Here is a 23,561-nt window from a genome sequence, read left to right as displayed (position 1 = left end):
TTTGTAACGTACACCTTTTTTGTGATAAACGCATACATGGATGATGTGTTACATTTAATTATTCTAATAATTTTTGAAACAATGTGTTGTTCTACTGGGATTGTATTACGGTTCAACTTTGTACTTACCTATATATCTATCATTGAAATAGATTTGACCATAAGGCAATTGGAAAGTATATGTTCACAGGCCCTGACGAAGGGTTTAATACCCGAAATGCATTGGCCCTCAATGTGACACCTTTTCAGCCTCAGAATTTTTACACCCCATGTGGGTACCAAGCTTATGCTAATAATAAGCCACGAATTAAAACCAATTTTTTTCACTTGAACTTTTTTGACTAAAGCGCATAATTTCTATAGTTTGAACATAACCACTTTTTAGTGGTCAAAGGGTGTGCAGCCCACACCGCTGGCTTCATGGCCAAGGTCTCTTTTTACTACCAGTTCAAGGCCCTCCCGTTCGGATTGTAGTCGGCACCCAGGGTGTTCACCAAGAGGCTCGCATCGGTGGCGGCGCCTGCAGGGGATCTACGTCTACCCCTACCTGGACGACTGACTCATCCGAGCAGGGACAAGGGAGCTCGCCGTAGATCACACAGCGAAGACCGTCCAGCTGCTCATGGACCTGGGATTCTCCATCAACTTTCCCAAATCCCACCTGGTCCCGTCGCAAGTCGTACTGTTTCTGGGAGCAAAGCTCGACACAGTGGCGCGCCTGGCCTCACCGTTGGAAGGAAGGACGAAGGCCATCCTGGGCAAGGTGCAGCGCCTGCTGGCCACGGACGTGGCCAGGGTGAGGTCCATCAAGTCCCTCCTCGGGATGTCCTCCTGCATATATCTTGTGTACCTATGCAGGCTTCGGATGCGCGCTCTGCAAGAGTTCCTCGACTCCCGCTGGATCCAAGCGACGGGCAGCTTCGAGGACGGGATTCCGCTCGACGAGACCTTCCGACGAGCAATCCGCTGGTGGGGCACACGCTCATCTGACGGCGGGCACAGACTTTCAGACCCCATCCCACCAGATAACGGTGACGATGGATGCCTCCCTGCAAGGGTGGGGAGCACACACCGGAGATCTTCACGCAAGAGGCCTTTGGCTCCTGGAGGAGAAGAAGCTCCCCAATATCCTGGAGCTCCGTGCAGTGTTCTGGACCCTGAGGTCCTTTCTCCCGTCCCTCAAGGGCAAGGTGATGAGAATTTTCACCGACACCACCACGATGTTCTACATCCGGAAGCAGGGAGGAACCAGATCCCCAGCCCTCTCCAAGGAAGCCCTGGATCTGTGGCATTGGGCTGTCGCCCAAGGGACGTTTCTGGTGCCCTTTCATCTGGCAGGGATAAACACCATCGCCGACTCACTCAGCAGGGAGCTGCGCTCGTGCCACAAGTGGGAACTATGTCAGGATCAAGTGGATCGACTCTTCTGACGATGAGGAACACCCCAGATCGACCCGTTTGCGACCGCGACAAACTCCAAGTGCCAGAGGTTCGCCATTAGGTTTCCCCAGCCGAGGAGCATGGGCGATGATTTCTCGTTCCCCTGGGAAGGCCGGTTCCTTTATGCGTTCCCTCTGTTGCCGCTCCGACTCGTCAACCAGCTCAAGAGGTCCCGGTTCAGGATGATCCTGGTCGCACCGGCCTGGCCGAGGCAGATCTGGTTCCCGGACCTTCTGGACTTGTCGGCGTCCCCACCAGTCAAGCTGCCGACGGATGCGGATCTTCTCTCCAGAGAAGGAGGCGCCATACTTCATCACGACCCGGAGTCGCTGAACTTGCAGGCCTGGCTCCTGCAGCGCTAGAGTTTGGAGGGTACAATATCCCGACTGACTGCAGAGAGGTCCTTGCAAAAGCCAGGGAGTCCTCAACTCTCAAGTGCTACGGACATGTAAGAGGTTCTCTGTCTGGTGCCGTGCACAGAAGATTAACCCTCTACGGATTACGGCCCCTCAAGTGCTGCCGTACCTACTGTTGCTGGCCAAGGCTGGAATAGCTCACGCCTCCAAGATACATCTGGCTGCGATCTCCCAATACACCAGAACCACAGGACGGGCGTCCTTCTGGTCCCATCACCTGGTGAAGGAATTTATGAAGGGACTGTTGCGATCGTTCCCGCCGGTGAAGGCCCCTGCCCCGGCGTGGGAACTCAACGCGGTGCTGACCAGGCTCATGGGGGTGCCATTCGAGCCCCTGCATTCGGCGCCGCTGAAATTCCTGTCGTGGATGACTGTTTTTCTTGTGGCCATCACCTCCGCACGGCGAGTGGGAGAGATCAAGGCTCTATCCTGCAAGCCTCCATACTTGACTTATCACGACACGAGGGTGGTGCTGAGGACGCACCTCTCGTTTATGCCCAAGGTGCCTTCGGACTTCAACCTCAACGAGCCCTTGGTGTTACCTGTTTTCTTCCCGTCGCCTTAGTCACCGGCCGAGAGGACTTTGCACTCGCTGGATGTGGCTAGAGCGCTGAAGTTCTACGTGGACCGAACAAAGAGTTTTTCGGAAGATATCACAGATGTTTATGAACTTAGAACTGTGAACCAAGGGAAGGCTCTCTCGAAGGCTTCCGTTTCCAGATGGCTCTGCGGCTGCATTGTCATCGGTTGGCAAACCGACAGTTGCCCGGCCGTCCGAGAGCCCACTCGACCAGAGCGATCGTTGCTACCACAGCTTTATCTGGTGTTCCTTCTGCTGGACATCTGCAGGGCTGCTACGTGGAGGTCGACTCACACCTTCACGAGATTCTACTGCGTCGACCGGGATTCCAGGGAGGAGTCCAGAGTCCGCCAGGCAGTGCTGCGCAACCTGTTCGCTTAAGGTGAGCCTGGTGAGGAGGTAAGAGATGCTTAATGTTGAGTTTTATGTAATGCTTAATGTTGAGCCTTGCCACCTCCCGTGGTTGTGCATGTGTACTGCTATGTATTCTTATTTCTGATGTTTGTTAATCTGCTTAGAATCACATGCTGTGCATAGGTCCGACATCCAGTGGTCACTGCGGAGTATTGCATTTTGTTTTTCGTAGTCGAAAAGGGGACGTCGACTAGGCGTGTCTGTAACACTATCCCTATAGTGACGTGCGTTGTACCCACAATCCCTCACGCGTCGAGGTCCCTCAGATTGTTTTTTTCCGCCCAGTTTCTGGTCGCCTTTCGCGGAGCTCCTAGAGAGACATTGCTATACTTGCCACGGACCTCGGTCCTTTTGTCATAACTTAATATACTAATAACGATCCCTCCCCCTCGACGTTAGCTGTGAAGCTGTTTCTCCGCCGAACTGATTTTCGACGGAGAGGAAGAGCGGAGGAGATCCTTCGGTGCTGCCGAACACGTGGCCTGGCCTCGACGGCCAACTTACAGTAGGGAGAGTGGGGGTTAGAACTTTGTCTCTTCTCTTTGAGAATGTCTTTCTTTCTCCCCTTTCTTTCCCTTGGGGTTGTTATCGCCAGCTATTATTGCCTCAGCTATGGAGAGGACACCATTTAAATTTTGCCCACGCTGCAGGGGCAAATATACTTGGAAAGATAAGCACAAGCTCTGTAATCGTTGCTTACCCCTCGATCACATAGAGAACAGCTGCGCAGCCTGCAAGCTCTTAAAACCCAGGACTCTTAAAGAACGTAGGGTTAAGAGGTGGGCGGACTACGCGATGTCGAAGTCAGTTTCCTCACCCGCTGCCGCTGTTACTGAAAGTGACGAGGAGTGCAATAACTCGACGTCCGTTACGGAAGTCATGAACCCTCAGAAGGAGCGCTCCCGCTCCTCGTCGTCCGTCCCCGGCCCCGACGGGCTCGGCTCATGCCCTGCTTATGGGGATGAACACCCCGGCGACAAGGACGCACACAAACCCCATAAGGCTAAACACACTACCCACGGCTCTTCTTCGTCGAGAACGAAGGATCCATCAGCGCCGAAGGGGACGCAGGGCACTCCGGCGTCGACCGCAGACCGTAAAGGTCACAAGCCCCACCCGCAAACGCAGCCGCGACCAGCGATTGGGCTTCCATCTAACACGGGCGCTACCCCAAAAACATCCGACGCAACGCTCCATAGAGCGACCGTCTAGGTACAACGCGCAACGCACACAACGTCGACAACAGAGCCCTCGACGGACACAATCGTGGTCGAGAGCCTAGCGAGAATTGTCGCCGAAGACAAACGTACGCGGACGACTAAACAAACGTCGAATACCGCGTCGAAAAAACATAAAAGTAGCCAGGAACTGCCCCTTTCTCCAAAGGATGCTTCTGAACTACCTGAAGGCTTTTCAGAAGGAGACGGGAACCTCTCGTCGACGTTGTGGGAGCGTTCGAAACGATTCGAAGGCGAAAACACTAATTTCCCCCCTCTAGACTATTCAGGGGTACCCCATGAGACCCTTGAAAGACTCCATTCTTGCATGGAGAAAATGGAAAGGTTTCTAGGAAACCAAGACCCACCCACTCACAAAAGACAAAGAGAATGGCCACAGGATGACCCTAGAGTCAAGATTCCTAGGCTGGTTGACCTCACTCAGGAGGAGCATTACCTCCAAAAAGATGAGGAGTGTTTGGGTGGAGAAGAAGAGGTAGAACTTGAGGAAGAGGGGTTCGAAGAAGATCCTTACACCACTGCTACAGGTTTTGAAGAGGATACAGCTACCTCGCAGCCCTGGCATTCACAGTCAGTGCAGCCTTGGCAATCCCCATCAGTACATTCAGACCCTGATGCCTTTCTCCCTTCTCCTCTCAAGGATTCACATGGGAACTCCTCTCCCATAGATGACCAACCTTCCCTCAATGCACTATTGCGCAAGGCAGCAGCGCATTTTGAAATTGATACAGGGGAAACTCTTCCAGACATTGACTTTGTAGAAAAAGTCATCAAAGAAAAAGCCCCTGTTAGCCAATCTATTCCACTCCTGGCTTCTATTAAAAGAAGAATTTCTCCTTCCCTTACTAACCCAGCTTTAGTAAGAGGGGTCAACCCTAGAATAGAAAAGCTATTCAGCCCTTCATCCTCTGACCCTTTATACATCAGAGGACACTCTATTCCGGACTCCCTTGTGGTTACCAACACAAGAAAAAGAGCAGGGGTGCCACTATCCACTAGTGAAGCACCTCCAGACAAAGAAGGCAAAAAACTCTACGCACTGGGGAAGAGAATCACGACCTCCGCCGCCTTCTCTACTAGAATTGCTAATAACTCACTTTTAGCTAGCTACGCAGATGCACAGTGGAACAAACTGCGCAGCGAAGCAGAGGAAGCACCTGAGCCTCTGCGTTCTCGCCTGCTAGCTATAATATCAGAGGGCACACTGGTAAACCAGGGCATCGTTAAGAACTCCCTAGATGCCGCTGAGACGGCTGGCCGCTCCCTAGTACAGGGAATACTTCTCAAACGCCACGTTTGGCTACGCAATTCAGGCTTTAAGCCCGAAACCCAAGCCTCCCTCATAAATAAACCCATTGAACAGACGCATCTGTTTGGGAAAGCAGTAGATGAGGCTCTAGAACATGCTAAAAAAGAGTTTGACACCATCAAGACTCTTGATCAAATTTCTAGGCCCCCTAACAGGCGAGGCTATGGTAATAAACGCTCCTTTCGTGGCCAACGACAGCAGCAGAACCAACAACAACAATATTACTCTGGCTCCAACTGGCCCACTAACCAGGGTAACACCCAGTTCAGTCAAAAAGGCCAACGCCGTGGCAAAGGAAGAGGTCGTGGCTCCAGCCCCAGAGGTTCCACGCCCAATACCAGCAAATGACCCGAAAATTCGGGTCCCCTCCCATGCATCACCGGTCGGGGGCCGGCTAACATCGTTCCTTTCAGCATGGGAGGGAATCACGTCAGACCGTTGGGTGTTATCCACCATAGCCCACGGATACTGCATCGAGTTCAACGGTTCCCCGAAGTACAAACCCCCACGGAACCGACGCATGACACCGTAACACCTCTCCATTCTTCTTCAAGAGGTGGAAGAACTACTGAAAAAAGAAGCTATAGAGCCCGTCCCCCTATCACAGGTAACGGAAGGTATTTATTCAGTGTACTTCCTTGTACCCAAAAAGGACTTAACCATGCGCCCTGTATTAGATCTGCGCCCAGCGAACATATTTGTCAAACCCCAAAAGTTTCGTATGGTGACCTTACAGGAGGTAATCCCACTGTTATCACAAGGGGATTACATGACAACACTAGACATGAAAGATGCATACTTTCATATTTTAATGTTGACATCGCACAGAAAATACCTCAGGTTCAAGATAGAGGACAAACACTACCAGTTCAGAGTACTACCCTTCGGGATAGCATCTGCACCAAGGGTATTCACGAAAGTACTGGCAGTGGCAGCGGCCCACCTGCGCAGATTATCCATTCCGGTATACCCTTACCTCGACGACTGGCTCATAACAGGGGATTCTTACGAAACATGCTTCTCCAATACCCAAAAGACCGTAGACCTTTTGTCCCAACTGGGCTTCTCCATCAACGAAAAGAAGTCCAGCTTAGACCCCAGCCAAATCAAACAATTCCTAGGGGCTCTAATTCGAACAAAGGACGGCCTCGTATTCCCCTCCAACGAGAGGGTCCAAAACATTCTGTTTCAGATTCCCCATTATGTAGCAGGCCGAGAGGTGACGGTACGCAAAGCAATGCGCTTGCTAGGGATGATGGCGTCATGTATTTATTTGGTACCTCACGCGCGCCTGCGCATGCGCCCAATGCAAGAGTGGCTCTACAGCCAGTGGTGTCAGGCCAGCGGACAATGGGACGATCTAGTGGTGGTCTCGCAGGCCTTGGTTCTCTCGCTACGGTGGTGGACAAAAGAAAACCTGTTATTGGGGAAAACTTTTGCCACACCCGCAGTGGAAGCCACTCTAACCACAGACGCATCCCTTACAGGATGGGGGGCTCACCTATCCCATCAGACGGCCCACGGAGCTTGGACTCCGAGCTTAGCATCCAAGCATATAAACCTGCTGGAACTACTAGCGGTGTTCAAAGCACTGAAAGCCTTTCAGGAACACCTACAAGGAAAGACAGTGATGGTCCTCACAGACAGCACCACAGCCATGTACTACCTCAACAAGCAAGGAGGCACTCACTCTCCAGGACTGTCCAAACTGTCCCAGAATATATGGAAGTGGGCTCTCAGACACAACATGTTCCTACTATCACAACATGTACCAGGGGAACTCAATCTTCTAGCAGACAAACTCAGCAGAGACTTCCCCCTGCCCGGAGAGTACGAATGGCAATTACACAAAGACATCGTCTTAGACGTCTTCACTCAATGGGGATTCCCGGAAATAGACCTGTTCGCAACTCTGGACAACTCACAATGCCAAAGTTACGCCTCCAGGTACCCCCAGAACCAGTCCAAGGGGAACGGTCTGTCGATTCTATGGTCAGGGAAATTTGTTTACGCCTTTCCCCCCGACTCCCCTTCTCAACAAAGTGGTGCACAAGATGCATCAAGAGCAGGTTACAATGATACTAGTGGCCCCAATGTGGGCCCGGCAGCCATGGTTCGCTCACTTGATGGAGATGTCCCTATCTCCCCCAGTGAAACTCCCCTGCCCGTACAACATGCTGTCACAAGACAAGGGCAGAACACTGCATCCATGCCCTCAGACCATGAACTTAGCAGCCTGGCTCCTGAGATCATAGAATTTGGACATTTACAACTCCCACAGAGATGTATGGACATCCTCAGGGAAGCCAGAAAACCTAATACTCGACACTGCTATTCTAGCAAATGGAAAAGATTTGTTATCTGGTGTAGAGGTACTAGCATCAACCCAGTTGACTGCTCTCCTACTGACATTATTCTATACTTGACCCATTTACTGGATTCAGGTTTAGTGTTCAATTCCATTAAAGTCCACCTAGCGGCACTTTCTGCATACACCACTTCCCAACTTAAAGTATCGTGGTGGAAGATACCAGTTATCAAAGCCTTCATGGAGGGGGTAAAGAGGATACACCCTCCGATAGCTAACCCAGCTCCCGGATGGGATCTAAATGTGGTACTTTCCAGACTCATGGGCCCTCCCTTCGAACCCATGCACAAGGCAACTCTTAAAGATATCACCCTTAAGACTGCTTTCCTAATAGCTATCACCTCCATTAGGAGAGTAAGTGAACTACAGGCTCTTTCTGTACTAGACCCCTTCGTAACAGTTCACAAAGATAAGGTGGTTCTACGCACACACCCAAGGTTTGCACCAAAATTCATATCGAAATTTCATGTAAACCAAACTATAGAACTACCAACGTTCTTTCAAAACCCTTCCAGCTCGGGAGAAAAAAGTCTGCATACACTAGATGTACGCAGAGCTGTCATGTTCTACATGGAAAGAACCAGACCACTGAGAAAGACTAATCAGTTCTTTGTCTCGGTGGCAGCAGGAAGAGAAGGAGATGCGGTCTCAAAATCCACTATATCTAGATGGATTGTTCAATGCATCACTCTCTGTTACACTCTTGCTAAGAGAGAACTACCCTTCAAGCCAAGAGCACATTCCACTCGAGGCACGGGGGCTTCCATAGCATTCATTGCAAATGTTCCCCTTGAGTCCATCTGCAAAGCGGCAACCTGGAGTTCTGTGCACACCTTTACAAAACACTACTGTCTAGATGCACACTCTAGATCTGATTCCCAGGTTGGGCAGGCAGTATTAAGACATCTTTTCTCTACTGTTCCTTCTCATAACCCACCGCCAACTCCGGGTACTGCTCGCTAGTCTATGCACAGCATGTGATTCTAAGCAGATTAACAAACATCAGAAGACAATGCATTACTTACCGTAAAAGCATTTCTGATGGTTGTATCTGCTTAGATTCACATGCGCCCACCCTTCCTCCCCGCTCGGATGGAAGGAACATAGACATCCTTTATATATATTTCTCTTTTCTGTACTCACTCACGGCTAGAAGGCTCCCTCAGGGCAGAAAAATACAAACAGAGGGACCTCGACGCGTGAGGGATTGTGGGTACAACGCACGTCACTATAGGGATAGTGTTACAGACACGCCTAGTCGACGTCCCCTTTTCGACTACGAAAAACAAAATGCAATACTCCGCAGTGACCACTGGATGTCGGACCTATGCACAGCATGTGAATCTAAGCAGATACAACCATCAGAAATGCTTTTACGGTAAGTAATGCATTGTCATTCATGAGCATGTGAATCCATGCCAGACCCCATGCTCGAGAAGGAACAAGTTACTTACCTGTAACTGTTGTTCTCCAGCATGGGTCTGGCATGGATTCACATGCGAACCCTCCCTCCTGCCCCTCTACGGCTCTTCACTTGGTCATACTGCCACTTTGCGTGCTACCAAATCTGAAGATGGCTGCCAGAGGCGGGGCTTAGGGAGCGGGCACTCATTGCCTGGGGGCAGAATGACACAGAGACTAGTGATTGGTTACTACTAAAAGACAGATCAGAAATGAAACTGATACTGATTTTTTCTTTACCGAGGATTCCCAGCCTGACGGGGAATATTCATGAGCATGTGAATCCATGCCAGACCCATGCTGGAGAACAGTTACAGGTAAGTAACTTGTTCCATGCCCAGGATTCGCATCCAGGTTCCCCAGCCAGGCTCCATGGGGAGCGCTCTATGGATGAACTGGTCGGGATGTTTGCCTATGCTTTTCGACCAACCCCTATGTTGAAGGTGGTCAACAAGATGCACAGGGAATCAATGACGCTCATCCTAGTTGCTCCCATGTGGGCGAGACAACCATGGTTTCCGCACCTGCCCAAAATGGCAGTGTGCGAACCCATCATACACTCGTGCAGGCACAACCTACTATCCCAGCACAAAGGACAAACAGTGCATCCTCAACCCAGCTCGATGAACTTGGCAGCATGGCTCCTGAAGTCAGTTTGGCTATCTCAGTCTACCACAGAGATGTATGGATATCCTAAAAGAATCAAGGAAACCAAACACAAGACACTGTTACTTTGATAAATGGAAGAGATTTGTTATCTGGTGCCATAATAAACAAAGCAGCCCGGTTGATTGCACTCCTTCCAATATTGTCACCTACATGCTCCACCTGCTGGATGCAGGGCTGGTATTTAATTCACTCAAGGTACACCTGGCGGTGCTGTCAGCCTCCACCACCTCCCATAAGTGTTGTGGTGGAAAGTACCAGTGGTTAAAGCATTTATGGAAGGGGTAAAGAGACTCGCCCTCCAATTTCGAACTCACCACCAGGATGGGACCATAATGTGGTGCTTGCTAAACTCGTGCAGCCCCCTCCCCCTTTGGACCCATGCATAAAGCTAGTCTCAAACACCTGACCTATAAAACTGCCTTCTTAGTAGCCATTACAGCCATAAGAAGTGTCGGCGAGATTCAGGCTCTCAGTGCAGGATCCTTTCGTGTTCAGAAGGATAAAGTGGTTCTACGAACTCATCCTAGGTTCTCACCTAAGTTAATTTCAAAATTCCATGTTAACCAGTCCATTGAGCTACCGGCCTCCTTCCAAGAGCTCTGCTGAGGTCAAACTACACACAGTAGATGTGCGAAGAGCGGTCCTCTACTACGTAGACAAGACCAGACCGCCAAGAAAGACAGATCAAATGTTTGTCTCCATTGCTACAGGCAGAGAAGGAGATTGCGTCTCTAAAGGTGCCATCTCAAAATGGATAGTCCAATGTATCCAGCTGTGTTACTCCCTTTCAGATAACTCTGCCTTTTATGCCAAGGGCCCATTCTACAAGAGGCACTGGGGCCACTCTGGCTTTCATTGCAAATGTACCATTTGCAAAGCAGCTACATGGAGCTCTATTCACACCTTTAATCAGCACTACTGCATTGACACTCATTCCAAGACAGATACCCAATTGGGACAAGTGGTTCTAAAACATTTATTTGCTCATGACCCTTCTCACATCCCACCTCCTTCTAACACTGCTCGCTAATCTATGCACAGCATGTGATCTAAGCAGATTCCACAAGCCTCAGAAGAGATACATTACTCACCGTAATCTTACTTCTGATGCTTGTCTCTGCTTAGATTCACATGCGCCCGCCCTTCCTACCCTCTGAGAGAAGGCGCATGGATACTTGTAGTCTTATCCATCTATCTGCTTGGATAATATGTACTCGCGCTACTCCTCATGTCAGAAAAATACAATCTGAGGGTCCTATACGCACGAGGGATCATGGGTACAGTGGATGTCACACTAGGATAGTATTACTGGCACGCCCTAGGTCGACGCCCATTTTTTTGAGTTTTGAAAAACAAACTAATACTTTGCAGCTTCCACTAGATGTCGGCCTATGCACAGCATGTGAATCTAAGCAGATGCAAGCTTCAGAAATAAGATTACGGTGAGTAATGTATCCCATATAGAAGTGGACGTGTACCTTTTGCTCCTTCTCACTGTGGAATTGATTCAACGTAAATCTCTTGAATAAGAGGGCATATGACATGTGTGCTGGCATCTGAGGCCTTATTTTCCACATGAAGCACTTTTTTTTTTTTTTTTTTACTTTACACACACACACACAGCATTTTCCTTTAATAATTGTCCTTGTTATTCTTAACTTCATGATACCAAGTGCCTGATTTTGAGGTCTTCATATCTACATCTTCTGCACAGCTTAGGCAGTTACTTTATGCAACTCTGTACCAGTGGCCTACTACCCATATTTCCTGTAAGCGGAGAGCAGCCCAAGGAAAGTGCATGCAATGTGGGGGTGTGGGTGCAATCGGGGTTGTACCTGTGCTTTCTCTCCCCAAACCCCACCCATACCAATGTTCCCCATCAGCACCACCACCCTAGCTCCCTATTGAGATAATTGGACTTCTTCAGTGACATCTAAACCGCCCTTGACTTTAAGGCTATTACAGGCTTCTCTATTCTGTCTGGGATTGGAGTGCAGCTCCCTGCCCCATCCTCCCACACTATCTTGATTCACTGTGAAGTCTGTGGTCTTGTAGAATGAGTACAGCTTCTGTTAATTTCAAGACCTACCCCTCCCCCCCGCCCTTCATTGTGGTTTGTCCATTAGTAGATGCTGTCGTAAATTCTCATTTACCACCATCCCTCTTGCTATGATTGTGTAGCTGATGTTGATCATGTCCAGTCCTAGCATCAGGACGCCCTGATCCCTTGTCTGTGTCTATATGTTTTGGTGCTTGAGTTGAATCGTGCAAGTGCCAGGTACCCATTTATTGTAAAAGTCCTAGCTTCAACTATGAATAGTTCTGTTGCACAGCCGTTTTCTGTTCCACTTTGCCATTGCTTTTTTTTGTTCTTAGTTTTCCTTTCTCTATCTGCTTTAGATGCTCTTTCTTATGAACTCAGCCCTTCGGGGTTGGGTGGTGTATTGAATGCTTTCTAAAATGTAGAATTCCTTTGTTTGCACATTCGTCGCATAATCTGATAGCCCTACTTTCCTTTTAGTGTCCTTCGGGTTGTCTGCACCCGCTTGCATGTGGCCCAGCAAGAAACCCCCACCAGCTTGCATATAATTGAAGAAAGAACACCCCTGACTGTATAATATCCCATAGGCGCTTCGTTCATATGCCAAGTGCAAACTTGATTTTGTGGGTTAACAGTGAGGGTACAGATTGCCGCACTGCTTTTGCCTGTTAATCCATCAAATAAGCAGGGGAGTGTAATCTGGCGTTCACTGCATAAATGTACTATTCTACCTTTTGTTTGCTTTTCTTTTGTATGTGAGGTTTTATCTTAAAATAAACCAACTTTGGGGACTATCACCCCAATGTCTTCCCTTGCATGTTCTTTTCTCTACAATTCCATTTGTTGGTGTCTTTCTTTTGTAATCCATCTTTTTTTTTTCTGTTTCCCTGTTTTATTTAGCTTGTTTTTGGTGGTTTTCTTAAATTTGGGCAGCCAGCCGTACCCTGTTGTGGTGGTGACTGGGCAGCCAGCCGTCCCCTGTTGTGGTGGTGACTGGGCAGCCAGCCGTCCCCTGTTGCAGGGCTGGTGGTGGTGGTGGGGCAGCAGTTTGTCCTGGTGGTGGCTGCGCGGCAGCCGCTGGTCAGTCGGCGGCACGACGGCAGCCGCTGGTCAGTCGGCGGCACGACGGCAGCCGCTGGTCAGTCGGCGTTGGTGGTGGTGGCAGCGGTGCGACGAGAGCCGCCGGTCCGGTGGTGGCGGCAGGACGGGCTGCCGTCCATTGGTGGTGGGACAACCCTCGTTGTGGTGGTTTTGGTGGCAGAGGAGCCGTCCGCAGGTGGTGATGCCGATGGTGATGGTGTGGCAGCCGTTGTAGTCGGCGTGATATGATATGGTATTTGTAACGCGCCTATACACAAGTGTTTCAAGGCGCGACGAGGCAGGGAGGGAGGGAAACAAGGGGAAGACAGACAAACGATCCTACTAGGCCAGGTGTCATTCAGATCGTGCAAGTGCAGAGGTAAGGGGAAAAGGAGAAAGTGCAGGGGGAGGAGGTGGGGGGGGAAAGTGCAGTACAAGGTAAGTAGCGTAATAAAATAATAAATAATAAATAAAAGGGCCAGCTGGTGGCAAGTGCGAGGTAAGTGCAGAGCAAGTGCTGGGAAGGGGGCTGTAGGGATGCAGTGACAGTCCCACAGTGCAGGAGGAGCCAGGGAGGCAGTGCAAGTGGAGAGTGGCTGGGCCCTGGACCGAGGTCACAGAGTGGCCCAGATGCAGGTTTAGTGCAGACTTCAGTGGGGAGTTTAGCAGGTTTAGCAAGGGAGAGGGAGAGAGAAGGCAGAAGCGAAGAGGAAGGTTTTGAGGTGCTTCCGGAACCGGAGATGGTTCTCCTCAAGTTTCAGGGAGGCAGGAAGGCTGTTCCAGAGGGAGGCCCCTGCTGCGGAGAGAGATCTACCCCCAGCTCGTTGCTTCGAGAAGCGGCTGACCATGAGGGAGTTGGAGACGGATGAGCGAAGGGCTTGTGAAGGCAGATATTTAGGAAGAGAGAGTTGAAGGTATTTAGGCCCCAGGCCCCAGAAGGCCTTGTGGACAATGCAGAGGGTTTTGAACTTAATCCTCGCAGCCACTGGGAGCCAGTTAACTAACCACAATCAGCGTGGTGGTGCCTGGATTTCCGCTGGGCATTTGGGCAGGGTAGTCGTTAAGAATGTTAACGGAACCAATTTTGCAATTTTGTAGTATCCCCGGTTTCCATTACTCGCATAATTAAAGTACAAGATAACTTGTGAGATTGGACATGGACACATGTTTTTGGGGAAGTGTAGGGTGGATGCGGGGGCGGTAGGGGTAATAGTCCTGTGTCGCAGTTGGACCATGAGGGGGAGCTGATTGTGGTTAGTTAAAAAAAGATTTTACCAAAATTGTAGGTCATTCATTGAGCAGAAAAACCTTCTTGTGAATTTTACTTTGACACAATCTCACTGGTTACTTTTGTACCCTTACAGTAGTAAACCTCTAAAAGGCATTTTTGGATCCGATGTGGAAGAGAAAACATGCTTCCAAAAATAAGTGGTTAACTGAAAGGTTTGGGCAGGGGAGTGTCCAGAACAGAAAACAAAAAGGTTAGCTATGGAAAACATGTGACTGAAGACATTAAAGGTACACAGAATATAAAGGTACACAGAACGATTGCTGTATTGTCTTTGCTAATGTGACTTGACCTCGTGTATGTCGGCTTGCAAGAATACTAGCTCCTAATCCTCTGTCCCATTCTTTCTTCTTGAGTGCTCTTTCTGACCCCACCGGACACGTTCCCTGAATACAGTGTGTTTGTTCCCGCTTCTTTTTCATTCAGTGGTTTTATTTCACTGCTTTCGGTTTTGGTTTCCACTCCTCCCTCACAGCTTCACAACGCCGCGAACGCGAACCAGAAGGAGAAGTATGAGGCCGACCTAAAGAAAGAAATCAAGAAACTGCAGGTATGTGCCATTCATGCCTCCTTACCTTAGAAGGCCTATCTGTGCAAGGCAGAGTGTAGATTTACTTAAAAAGTTACTTTGTATGTATTGCTCTTGGCTGTTGCCCGGGGAAAACAGCTACTGAGCTTTTGGAAATGCCTTACCTAATACTGGCATTATTTTATGGCATTTCTCACATATAACCATAAGATACACAAAGTACATTAGTGCTGCATTAATGCAACTGAAGGCCCAAAAACCTTCACATCAAATTAAACAATCGGGCAGCCAGACTGCCATGTCAAAGTAAATAAGAAAATGCTGCCTTTTTAAGGTGCCAAACTGCACCTTTTTTAAGGTGCTAAACTTCAGCAATCTCTCATAATGCGAACACAGTGGCAGTTGGGACTGCGCCATCAGGATCCTGCAACAGCAGCTCGGTTGTGAAGCTTTTCTTTCTTTTTCCAGTTTGACAGTTTATGCTGTCTATGCAAGTCTCTGAATGTAACGCGGTGGTCCCCAACCTTTTGTGCACAATGAGGAAAATATTCATATCAAATGAAATGGTGGCCAACATCAATTTTTCGATGGAACATATGGGTGCTGAGTTGGAGGACAATTGCAACACAAATTAGAAATGTAATGTAGTTCACTTTTTAATTTGCAGTACTTATAAGTTATGTAGAACACGTGTTATTCTAGTAAAGGAAATTTGCAAGGCCTTGAACATCCTTTTGACATTAAGCGGTTGTTTACATGAAATGTTGAGGAAATAGTGGTCAGTATGCCATTTATAGACTCATAGGACCAGTCAAGTTGTTCAAAAATATAGTAAGACTAAATAAACATTAACAGGAGTTTCAGGTTCCTGAGTAAATTATTGTTAAAAAATGTAATGTTTGCACAGTAAAATTGGTCACAAATGGAGCACTGATTTTTCAGGTGTACTTTGGGATTCTGCCCCAGGATTTTCTGGTATCTTTAATGGCAAATGGTGCATTCCTATGGATACAAGATCCGCAATACTGTTCCACATTCATTGATAATTGTATTGTGGATTGTTTATTTCTTTAAGAATGTTATGAAATTTTGCATTTTCATTGAGCAAGGAGTAAACCCTACCTCTTGAGTTAATTTTCCAACGGCCAGTGTAGGCACCAAAAAGATGGCTGACAGTCAAAGAGGCTGGTTGGTGATACCGAAGATTGACAAGGAGGCATTGGAAGGAAAATTCACAAGAAAATAAGATGGTCTCTTAAAACCGATAAACATTTCAGAGGCCCCAAAGGAAAGTGTCAGTTTGAGTCTTTGGGAGAAACAATCCAGGACACAGCTATTGGTAAATGGTGTCCCCAAGTTCAGCAGTTACAGGGATGTCCCATGGTTCGATGTAGAATCTCGAAAAGCAAATTGAACCATGATTTAATGAGTGGTGTGTACGCTGCTGGTCAGAGATTTATAGTTTCAAAATGGTATACAAAATGGGCAAAAGACAAACAAAATGAATTTGAGAAACAATGGAAGCTCTTTTGAAGGGCACCAAATTGTTTTATATTTAATGCAGTTGTCGAGACAGGTATAATGCTGTGACCTTGGACAAGTAGTTCTTGGACCACCAGCCCCCACGGTTATAGGCCAATTTCCTTACTGGATCTTGTGGCTCATTGAGTTTGGTGGCATCTTGGTGGTAAATCTGCCAAGATGCCACCAAACTATTACCGTTAATCGCCACTTGGTCTGGCGTTATCACTGCCGGATTACAAGTAGTAGTTTGGCAGTGTTGGTCCCCATTTTTAGAGTCCGGACGCCATGGGGGATTTCATGGCTGCATATTGGCGGAAAGGTGGCGGAATTTCCTACTGCATTGTGCTGGAGGATTTTCTGCCTCACCGCCCAACTCCTAGTTGGGTGGTGCTGTAATGCGGTAGTCATGATATTTATCTATAGTAGACAGATATTCTGAATGTACCCCCAGGTCTCCAACAGGCCCTGCTAAACACAATTTATTAAATGATATAAACACAAATGGTGGTGTTTGGAGGACAGTGAGGGGGGTGAAAACTTGTAGCTAGTTTTTTAATGAATGTTGATATTAGGGGGCTTCTCAAAGAGCGGTGCTTGGACCATTCATTTCAAGAAGACTGCTGAAACGGCATTAAGGATTAAAGGGCTGTTTACATTATTTCAAGGTTTGGGGTGCCTGGAGGCATGTAAGGCAAATTTCTGTTCCATGATTTGTATGGCAAAGAAATCTAGGGTGATTCAAACTGTCATGTCCTGCAGGGGTTGTAAAATAAATTCCTGTTCAAAATAGCAGGTCACACCTGGTAGCGCCTTTTGACCTGAATTGGGGGTGTTCAGTTTGAAGTGTCGGACCAGTTAAGTTTTTAATTTTTTTTTTTTTTTAAAAGCACATCTGGGATTTTCTGCTAATCATAAAGTGAATTTCAGTGTAGTGCGATTGCATTCAAATGGATTGTGGCCTCCAACTTATTCCACATCTTTGACATGTAATGTCCACAGCTTTGCACTTGAAACTTTTTCAGCAGAGGATGTCTGCATCGATGAAGTTTGGTCGATGTCCCTCGAAAGCCTCCGTCGAGGGCAACGTCACCCGATGTTATAAATAGGACGCACGGCACCCCTAGCCTCAGTTTTTTTCTGCAAACGTGTTAACGTTGTGAGACTCGGCCGCCTCGTGTGTTCATCTTTACAATGTCTTTGTCTTTAACCCCTCAGACTCAGCGGTCTGGCTTCAAGACCTGCTGGGACTGCAAGTCAAAAATATCGCTCACCAACCTGCATCATATTTGTTTGTGGTGCCTGGGCTAGTCGCACGACACAGACGACTGCTCAATGCCAGTCGCTGACTGCCAAGGCCTTGTGGGAGCAGAAGGGGAAGCTCCAGGTAGCTAGGGGCTCTAAGCCTGTTAAGTCGGTACTTCCAAATCCAAGGGGGTTTCCACCGACGAGTCGAGGGGCGACACTCCGCGTCAGGAGTCCTGGGGATCTCGGCCCCGAAGTGGTTCCTGCCAGTAGTCTTCCTCGTCCCGGCACTCTAGGAAGCACGGTCACCGGTCGCCTTGCCCGTCATGCCTCGAGGAAAGTTATGTGCCCGTCAAAGTCCTAGACTCCGGAGGAATGGGTGGCGTTAATCTGTTAGCGATTTTTCAATCGCATGGCACGGGTCAGGTCGCGCCTTCTGACGAAGCCGACCAAGATCGGTCTCGTACCGTGGCTCGCACGCCTTTGGGCTCGGGTCCACAACGAGACTCACATCGGGAGCCTTCGAGGTCAAGGATTCGAAAAGTCGCAAGAGACGTGTCTCTAGGTCTCGGTCCTCGTCCCCAGCTAGACCGCAGCTACCTATGGAGGGCTCAATGTCCACCCGACTCGGATGTTGACGCTTTACCATCGTACCAGCCCACGGCCCTGTCTGCACCTGCGTCGACGCCGAAGCCTTCGGTGCTCATGACGTCGAGGTTGTCGATGCTCTGCGCCATCGGCGCCTTTATGAATTTTTTTTCTCAATTTGGCTTTGGAGTACCTGGATATCATGGATTCTCCAAGGAAGGCTACTGGGAAGTCTGGTCAGTTTTGGCCTCCAGGCCCTCTTGTGTCACCAGGCCTGGGTTTCAGCCCCCTCTGGATGACATTTCTGAGGAGGACGAAGGGTCTGAGTTTGAGGACCCTGGTGAGCTTGATGAGGCTCCACTTTTTTCTGGAGACAGTCAGTTGGAGGAGTTGAGGCAGTCCGTCCATGATGCCAGTGGGATGGACACTTCTCCGGAAGTGGAATTCGGTAGGGCTGAGCCTGGCGCTCATGCAGAGTCTTCAGTCAGGAGGCTCATGGCAAGGCCCTCGGAATATCTGGGCTGGTCCAGTCCTCCTGAAGACTTTGTGCAGGATGATCGAATAGACATTTTAGATCAAGGTCCGTCCTCTGACCCTGTTTTACCATTTCATCTTAACTTGCAGAAAAGGGCGGCATCTGCTTGGCAGTCCCCGGAATCTCTTCCGGCTGTTATTTCTTTGACCAAGAAATACCATCCTTCCGTTAGCGACCCCAGTTATTTATCTATTCACCCCACTCTCGAGAGTTTGGCGGTTAAGCCAGCTACGGCCACCTCGAGGCAGGTGACCTACCCTACCATCCCTCCAGATGGGGACGACAAGCCCTTTGACGGTTGGGCCGAAAGGTATTTTCTGCTGGGAGCATGGCCTTGAAATAGGCCAACTCCACGTGTGCATTGGCAAGGTCTTTTCACACACTGGAATTGTTTCTTTGGCAGCTGAGCATATTCCCAAGGGGGGAAGAAAGGGATGGGTTCTTTGCTCTCGTGCAAGATGGCAAGGATGCCATGTGGAATCCCTTCAGTCGGGTTTGGATACTGCTGACCGTGTTAGCCAATCCATGGCTGTGAGCACCATTATACGTAGATTTGCGTGGTTTGCTCCAGATGTGCAGGCCCGTCTTCTGAACATGCCCTTTGTTGGCGCATATTTGTTCGGCAGCAAGGCTGACGAGAGCCTTGAGAGGTTGCAGACCTCAAAAGCTGCAGTGAAATTCTTAAGTGCCGTGGTGCGTCAACCTCTGCCTTTTCGTCCTAGGGGACAGCAGTGGAGGGGAGGTTCTTTTCATTACTGCTCCTCCTTTGGTAGAACGAGAGGGGCTGCCAGTCAAAGGGGCCAGCGAAAAAGTACCTGTGGTGGTCGGGGAAATCGTGGTGCCAAGGCCGCTCAAGCAGCCGCCTCTTTGGAAGCGGCTGCGGCAAACAGTCATGAGGCCATGTCCCATGGTTCGTCGGTTGGGGGCAGACTTTCTCAGCATCTCGAAGAGTGGCGGGCCATTATTTCTGATGCATATGTTCTGGATACCAAAGCCCATGGCTACTGCCTTCCCTTCCTTCAGCGGCCTCACAACAATCCACCGGGGAAACTCTTTGAAGCTTGCGGATCCGCTGCTTACGCAGGAAATCTTGTCCCTGCTGGAGAAAGGCGCTATAGAACTAGTGCCTGTAGCAGAGAGGTATAAGGGATGGTATTTGTTGATCCCAAAATAGACTTGCATTGGTTGAACAAACTTCTCCGGAAGGACAAGTTCAAGATGGTCACTTTCTCAAGTCCTCCATGCCCTTCAACTTCAGGATTGGTTGGTGTCCCTGGACTTTGCGGATGCTTATTTTCATGTGCCGAACCATCCTGCGCACAGAAAGTACCTGAGGTTTGCGGCTTGCGACTCGCACTTTGTTTCGGGTCCTGCCTTTCCGGATTGCCCTCCGTGCCGAGGGTTTTCACCAAGCTCATGGTGGTGGTGGCTCCATACCTCAGGCGAGGGGGTATTAACGTCTACCCCTACCTGGTTGACTGGCTGATCCGGGCGCGCACTCCCGAGCTAGCGTTGGATTATCTCGGTGTCACCTGCCGCACCCTCCACAGGCTGTGCTTCTCCCTGAATTTCAAGAAGTCGCATATGACACCTTCCCAACAGCTCCAGTACATCGGGGCTGTGTTACACGTCATTGGGGAAGTGTTCGCCTCCCAAGGTCAGGGCTCATCATTTTCAACATGCCCAGAGTCTCCCGACTTTTGAATTCTTAAGGTTGCTCGGCCTCATGGCATCCTGCATTTTTCTGGTGCCAGAGACCAGGCTTCGGATGAGATCCCTGCAGTGGATCCTCAAGATGCAGTGGTCACAGTTCTCCAAGATGTCGGATCCCGTTCAGATTCCACTCTCGGTCTCCCAGGATCTTCTGTGGTGGGCCAACGAAGGGAACCTGATGGGGGGCAAGGGGGGGCCTTTTTGGCAACCATGGCCGAAGGATACTATAGTGACGGATGCTTCCATCAGAGGATGGGGCGCCCATGCCAACGACTTGGCAGTCAGCATTCGTTTGTCTTTCGGAGTCCAAACTCCACATCAATCTGTTAGAGCTGAGGCCCATAAAGCTAGCCCTGAAAGCTTTTCTGCCTTCTGTACGGGGGAAGTGTGTCCTGATCATGAAGGACAACACAGTGGCCATGCATTACCTCAACAAAAAAAAGGGGGGGGGGAAGAGGGTAGGGTCACTCCCGTTGTGCAGAGAGGCAATGCAGCTCCTGGTTCTCCAGCATGGGGTCTGGCATGGATATACATGCTCATGAATATTCCCCGTTGTCAGGCTGGGAATCCTCGGTACAGAAAAAAAATCAGTATCAGTTTCGTTTCTGATCTCTTTACTAGTAGTAACCAATCACTGATCTCTGGGTCATACTGCCCACAGCCAATGACTGCCCTCTCCCTAAGCCCCGCCTCCGGCAGCCACCCTCACATTTTTGCCGCACGTTCAAGTGTTGGGAGTCCTCGTGCCATAGCTCTTGAGCTTTTGCTGCGTTTTCATGCTTTTTCAAAGAGAATTTCTCATTTTTCGGTTAAATTGAGCCTCAAGCTCCACCGTCTTTACATCCGATCAACGGGGACCCGTTTCAGAAGGTTCTATGCCCCTCAAGGGTGAAGATTTCATCGAAGAACACTTTTGGCGGATTCCAGAAGTTTGAGGCCTACCCCGGACATGGCCCAGGAGAAAGGGAGCTCGACGCCCGGGAAGCTGTTCAGGGCCTGCCCGGGATGCTAGCTGCAGAACGTGGTCAAGGAAGACGAGCATTCCTTATGCCTCTGTCTTCACGAGGACAAAACGCACGTGGAAAAGGACTGTGCGTTTGGCGGGAACATGTCGGAGCGGACCATGAGGGATCGCCATCTTCGTCTCGCCAACTGGCTGGAGGGAAAGAGCCCGTCAGGTGAGAAGAAAAAGAGATCCGAGCGGTCTAAGTCCTGTGAGGGTGCCCCGGTGATGGGGGCCCAACAGAAGGCTAAGCACAGAGTCCGCGGGCACCGGGAGCGCGAACGGTCGGGCTCCTCGGCTGCCAGGCAGGGCGCATCCTCCCCGGCACCATCGACAATGAGCCAACGCTCTGGCTCGGGTAAAAGGAAATCTGGCCAAGCTTCTGGAGAGGCTCCGGTCGATTTCAAAGATTTTGGCTGATGGGGAGCCCTCCCCCAAGGTGAAGGCCCCAAGCACGCAGTCGGTGACTAAGGCCTTGATTCACCCAGCCAAGGCCTCTATCGAGGTCGCGGCAACCCTGGCGCAGCCTGCGAGCGGCCTCGGGGCCCAAAGTCTCCCTGACACCTCGGAGGGAGGCATTTTCAAGCCCATCGAAAGAACCCCACAAAGCCCCCGGCGGAGGGCCAGGATTACAGAGTTCATGGGGTGGTCTGCACCTTCACAATCTTTCCAGCAAGATGACCTCACGGATATTCTTGACAAAGGCCCACAAGAGGATCCTGTGGTGCCCTTTCATAAAGCTCTTCAGAGAAAGATCATGACAAACTGGGAAACCCCAGATGTAATACCAGCAGTAAATAAAAAACTGTCTGCAAAGTACAGGGTATCTTCCACAGACCCAGAGTTTTTGTCTAAAGATCCATCCCCAGCAAGTCTGGTGGTACAAGCAGCATCCTCTACCGATGTCAAGACGGCTTATCCTACAGTCCCACAGGACAGGGACGATAAAAAATATGATGCTATGGCAAAGAAAGTCTTTTCAGCATGTAGCATGGCGTTAAAGTCTGTTAATGCTACTTGCACCCTTGCTAGGTTCAGCCATACACTTTGGGAGTGTGCTTCTACAGCGGCTGACTGCATCCCGGAGGGAGAAGAAAGGGATGCGTTCCTGAATATTATACAGGACGGTAAAGACGCTATGTGCGAATCCCTCCAGACGGGCATTGATTCGGCTGACAGTATCAGCAGAGCAATGGCGGTAAGTACATCAACCAGGAGATTCGCTTGGTTGAGAAAGTCGGGTTTTGCCCCAGATGTGCAAGCCAGGCTCTTGAACATGCCATTCGATGGCTCTTCTTTGTTCGGGAAAAAGGCGGATGACAGTTTAGAGAAACTGCAAACTTCAAAAGCTGCAGCAAAATCCCTAGGAGCTGCAATCCGTCAGACTCCTTTTCGTCCCACAGGAACCTCTGCGAGGGGCAAGTCCTTTCGCTTCTACTCCGCATTCGGAAGAGGTAGAGGACGACCGGCTCAAAGGGGTCAAAGAAGAACTACCCGAGGTGGACGGGGTAGATATTCTAAAGCCGCAGCAACAGCAGGTGCCTCTTTACCATCGGCATCTGCATCAGCCGCCCCAAAACCACTCTGAGGACTTCCCTCACAGGACACCTGTAGGAGGCAGGTTGACTCAACATCTGACGGTATGGCAGGCTATCACGTCAGATGCTTGGGCATTGGAAACAGTTGCCCAAGGTTACTGCCTGCCTTTCCTACGTATACCTCAGAGTCATCCACCGGGGATCAGCTCTCAGAAAGCTCCAGATCCACTCCTCTTGCAGGAAATTTTGGACCTGCTAGAGAAAGGTGCCATAGAACCGGTACCTGTAGCGGAGAGGGACAAGGGCTGGTACTCCCCTTATTTTCTCATTCCGAAGAAAGACGGAGGACTGAGACCCATCTTGGACTTGCGAGAATTGAACAAATTCCTCAGAAAAGACAAATTCAAGATGGTCACTCTTTCTCAGATCCTCCAGGCCCTTCAGTTTCAGGACTGGTTGGTATCTCTGGACCTTCAGGACGCTTATTTCCATGTGCCTATCCATCTCAAACACAGGAAATACCTGAGGTTCGCAATTGGCAACTCTCACTATCAATTTCGAGTACTGCCATTTGGGCTGACCTCTG

At 49.6% G+C, this 23,561-nt stretch overlaps 1 protein-coding gene across 4 annotated transcripts in view; it reads left to right on the top strand.

The window, feature by feature from the left end:
• The window catches only part of CNOT3 (CCR4-NOT transcription complex subunit 3), a 1,293,124-nt gene that overhangs the window by 269,731 nt on the left and 999,832 nt on the right, over nucleotides 1–23,561 (top strand). For 2 of the 4 annotated variants that reach the window (XM_069637964.1, XM_069637956.1), the window contains exon 5: nucleotides 14,779–14,853. In XM_069637964.1, coding sequence (XP_069494065.1) covers nucleotides 14,779–14,853 — 75 coding nt within the window. Of the gene's footprint in view, nucleotides 1–14,759; nucleotides 14,854–23,561 lie in introns of all 4 variants that reach the window. The other 2 variants (XM_069637947.1, XM_069637937.1) reach the window with 1 other exon arrangement.

The sequence above is a fragment of the Ambystoma mexicanum genome, chromosome 1q, assembly GCF_040938575.1.
Source record: "Ambystoma mexicanum isolate Mex_15411 chromosome 1q, UKY_AmexF1_1, whole genome shotgun sequence".
Classification (NCBI taxonomy): Eukaryota; Metazoa; Chordata; class Amphibia; order Caudata; family Ambystomatidae; genus Ambystoma; species Ambystoma mexicanum.
The sequence above is the reverse complement of the archived record's forward strand: the minus strand, read 5'-3'. Positions and strand labels throughout refer to the sequence as shown.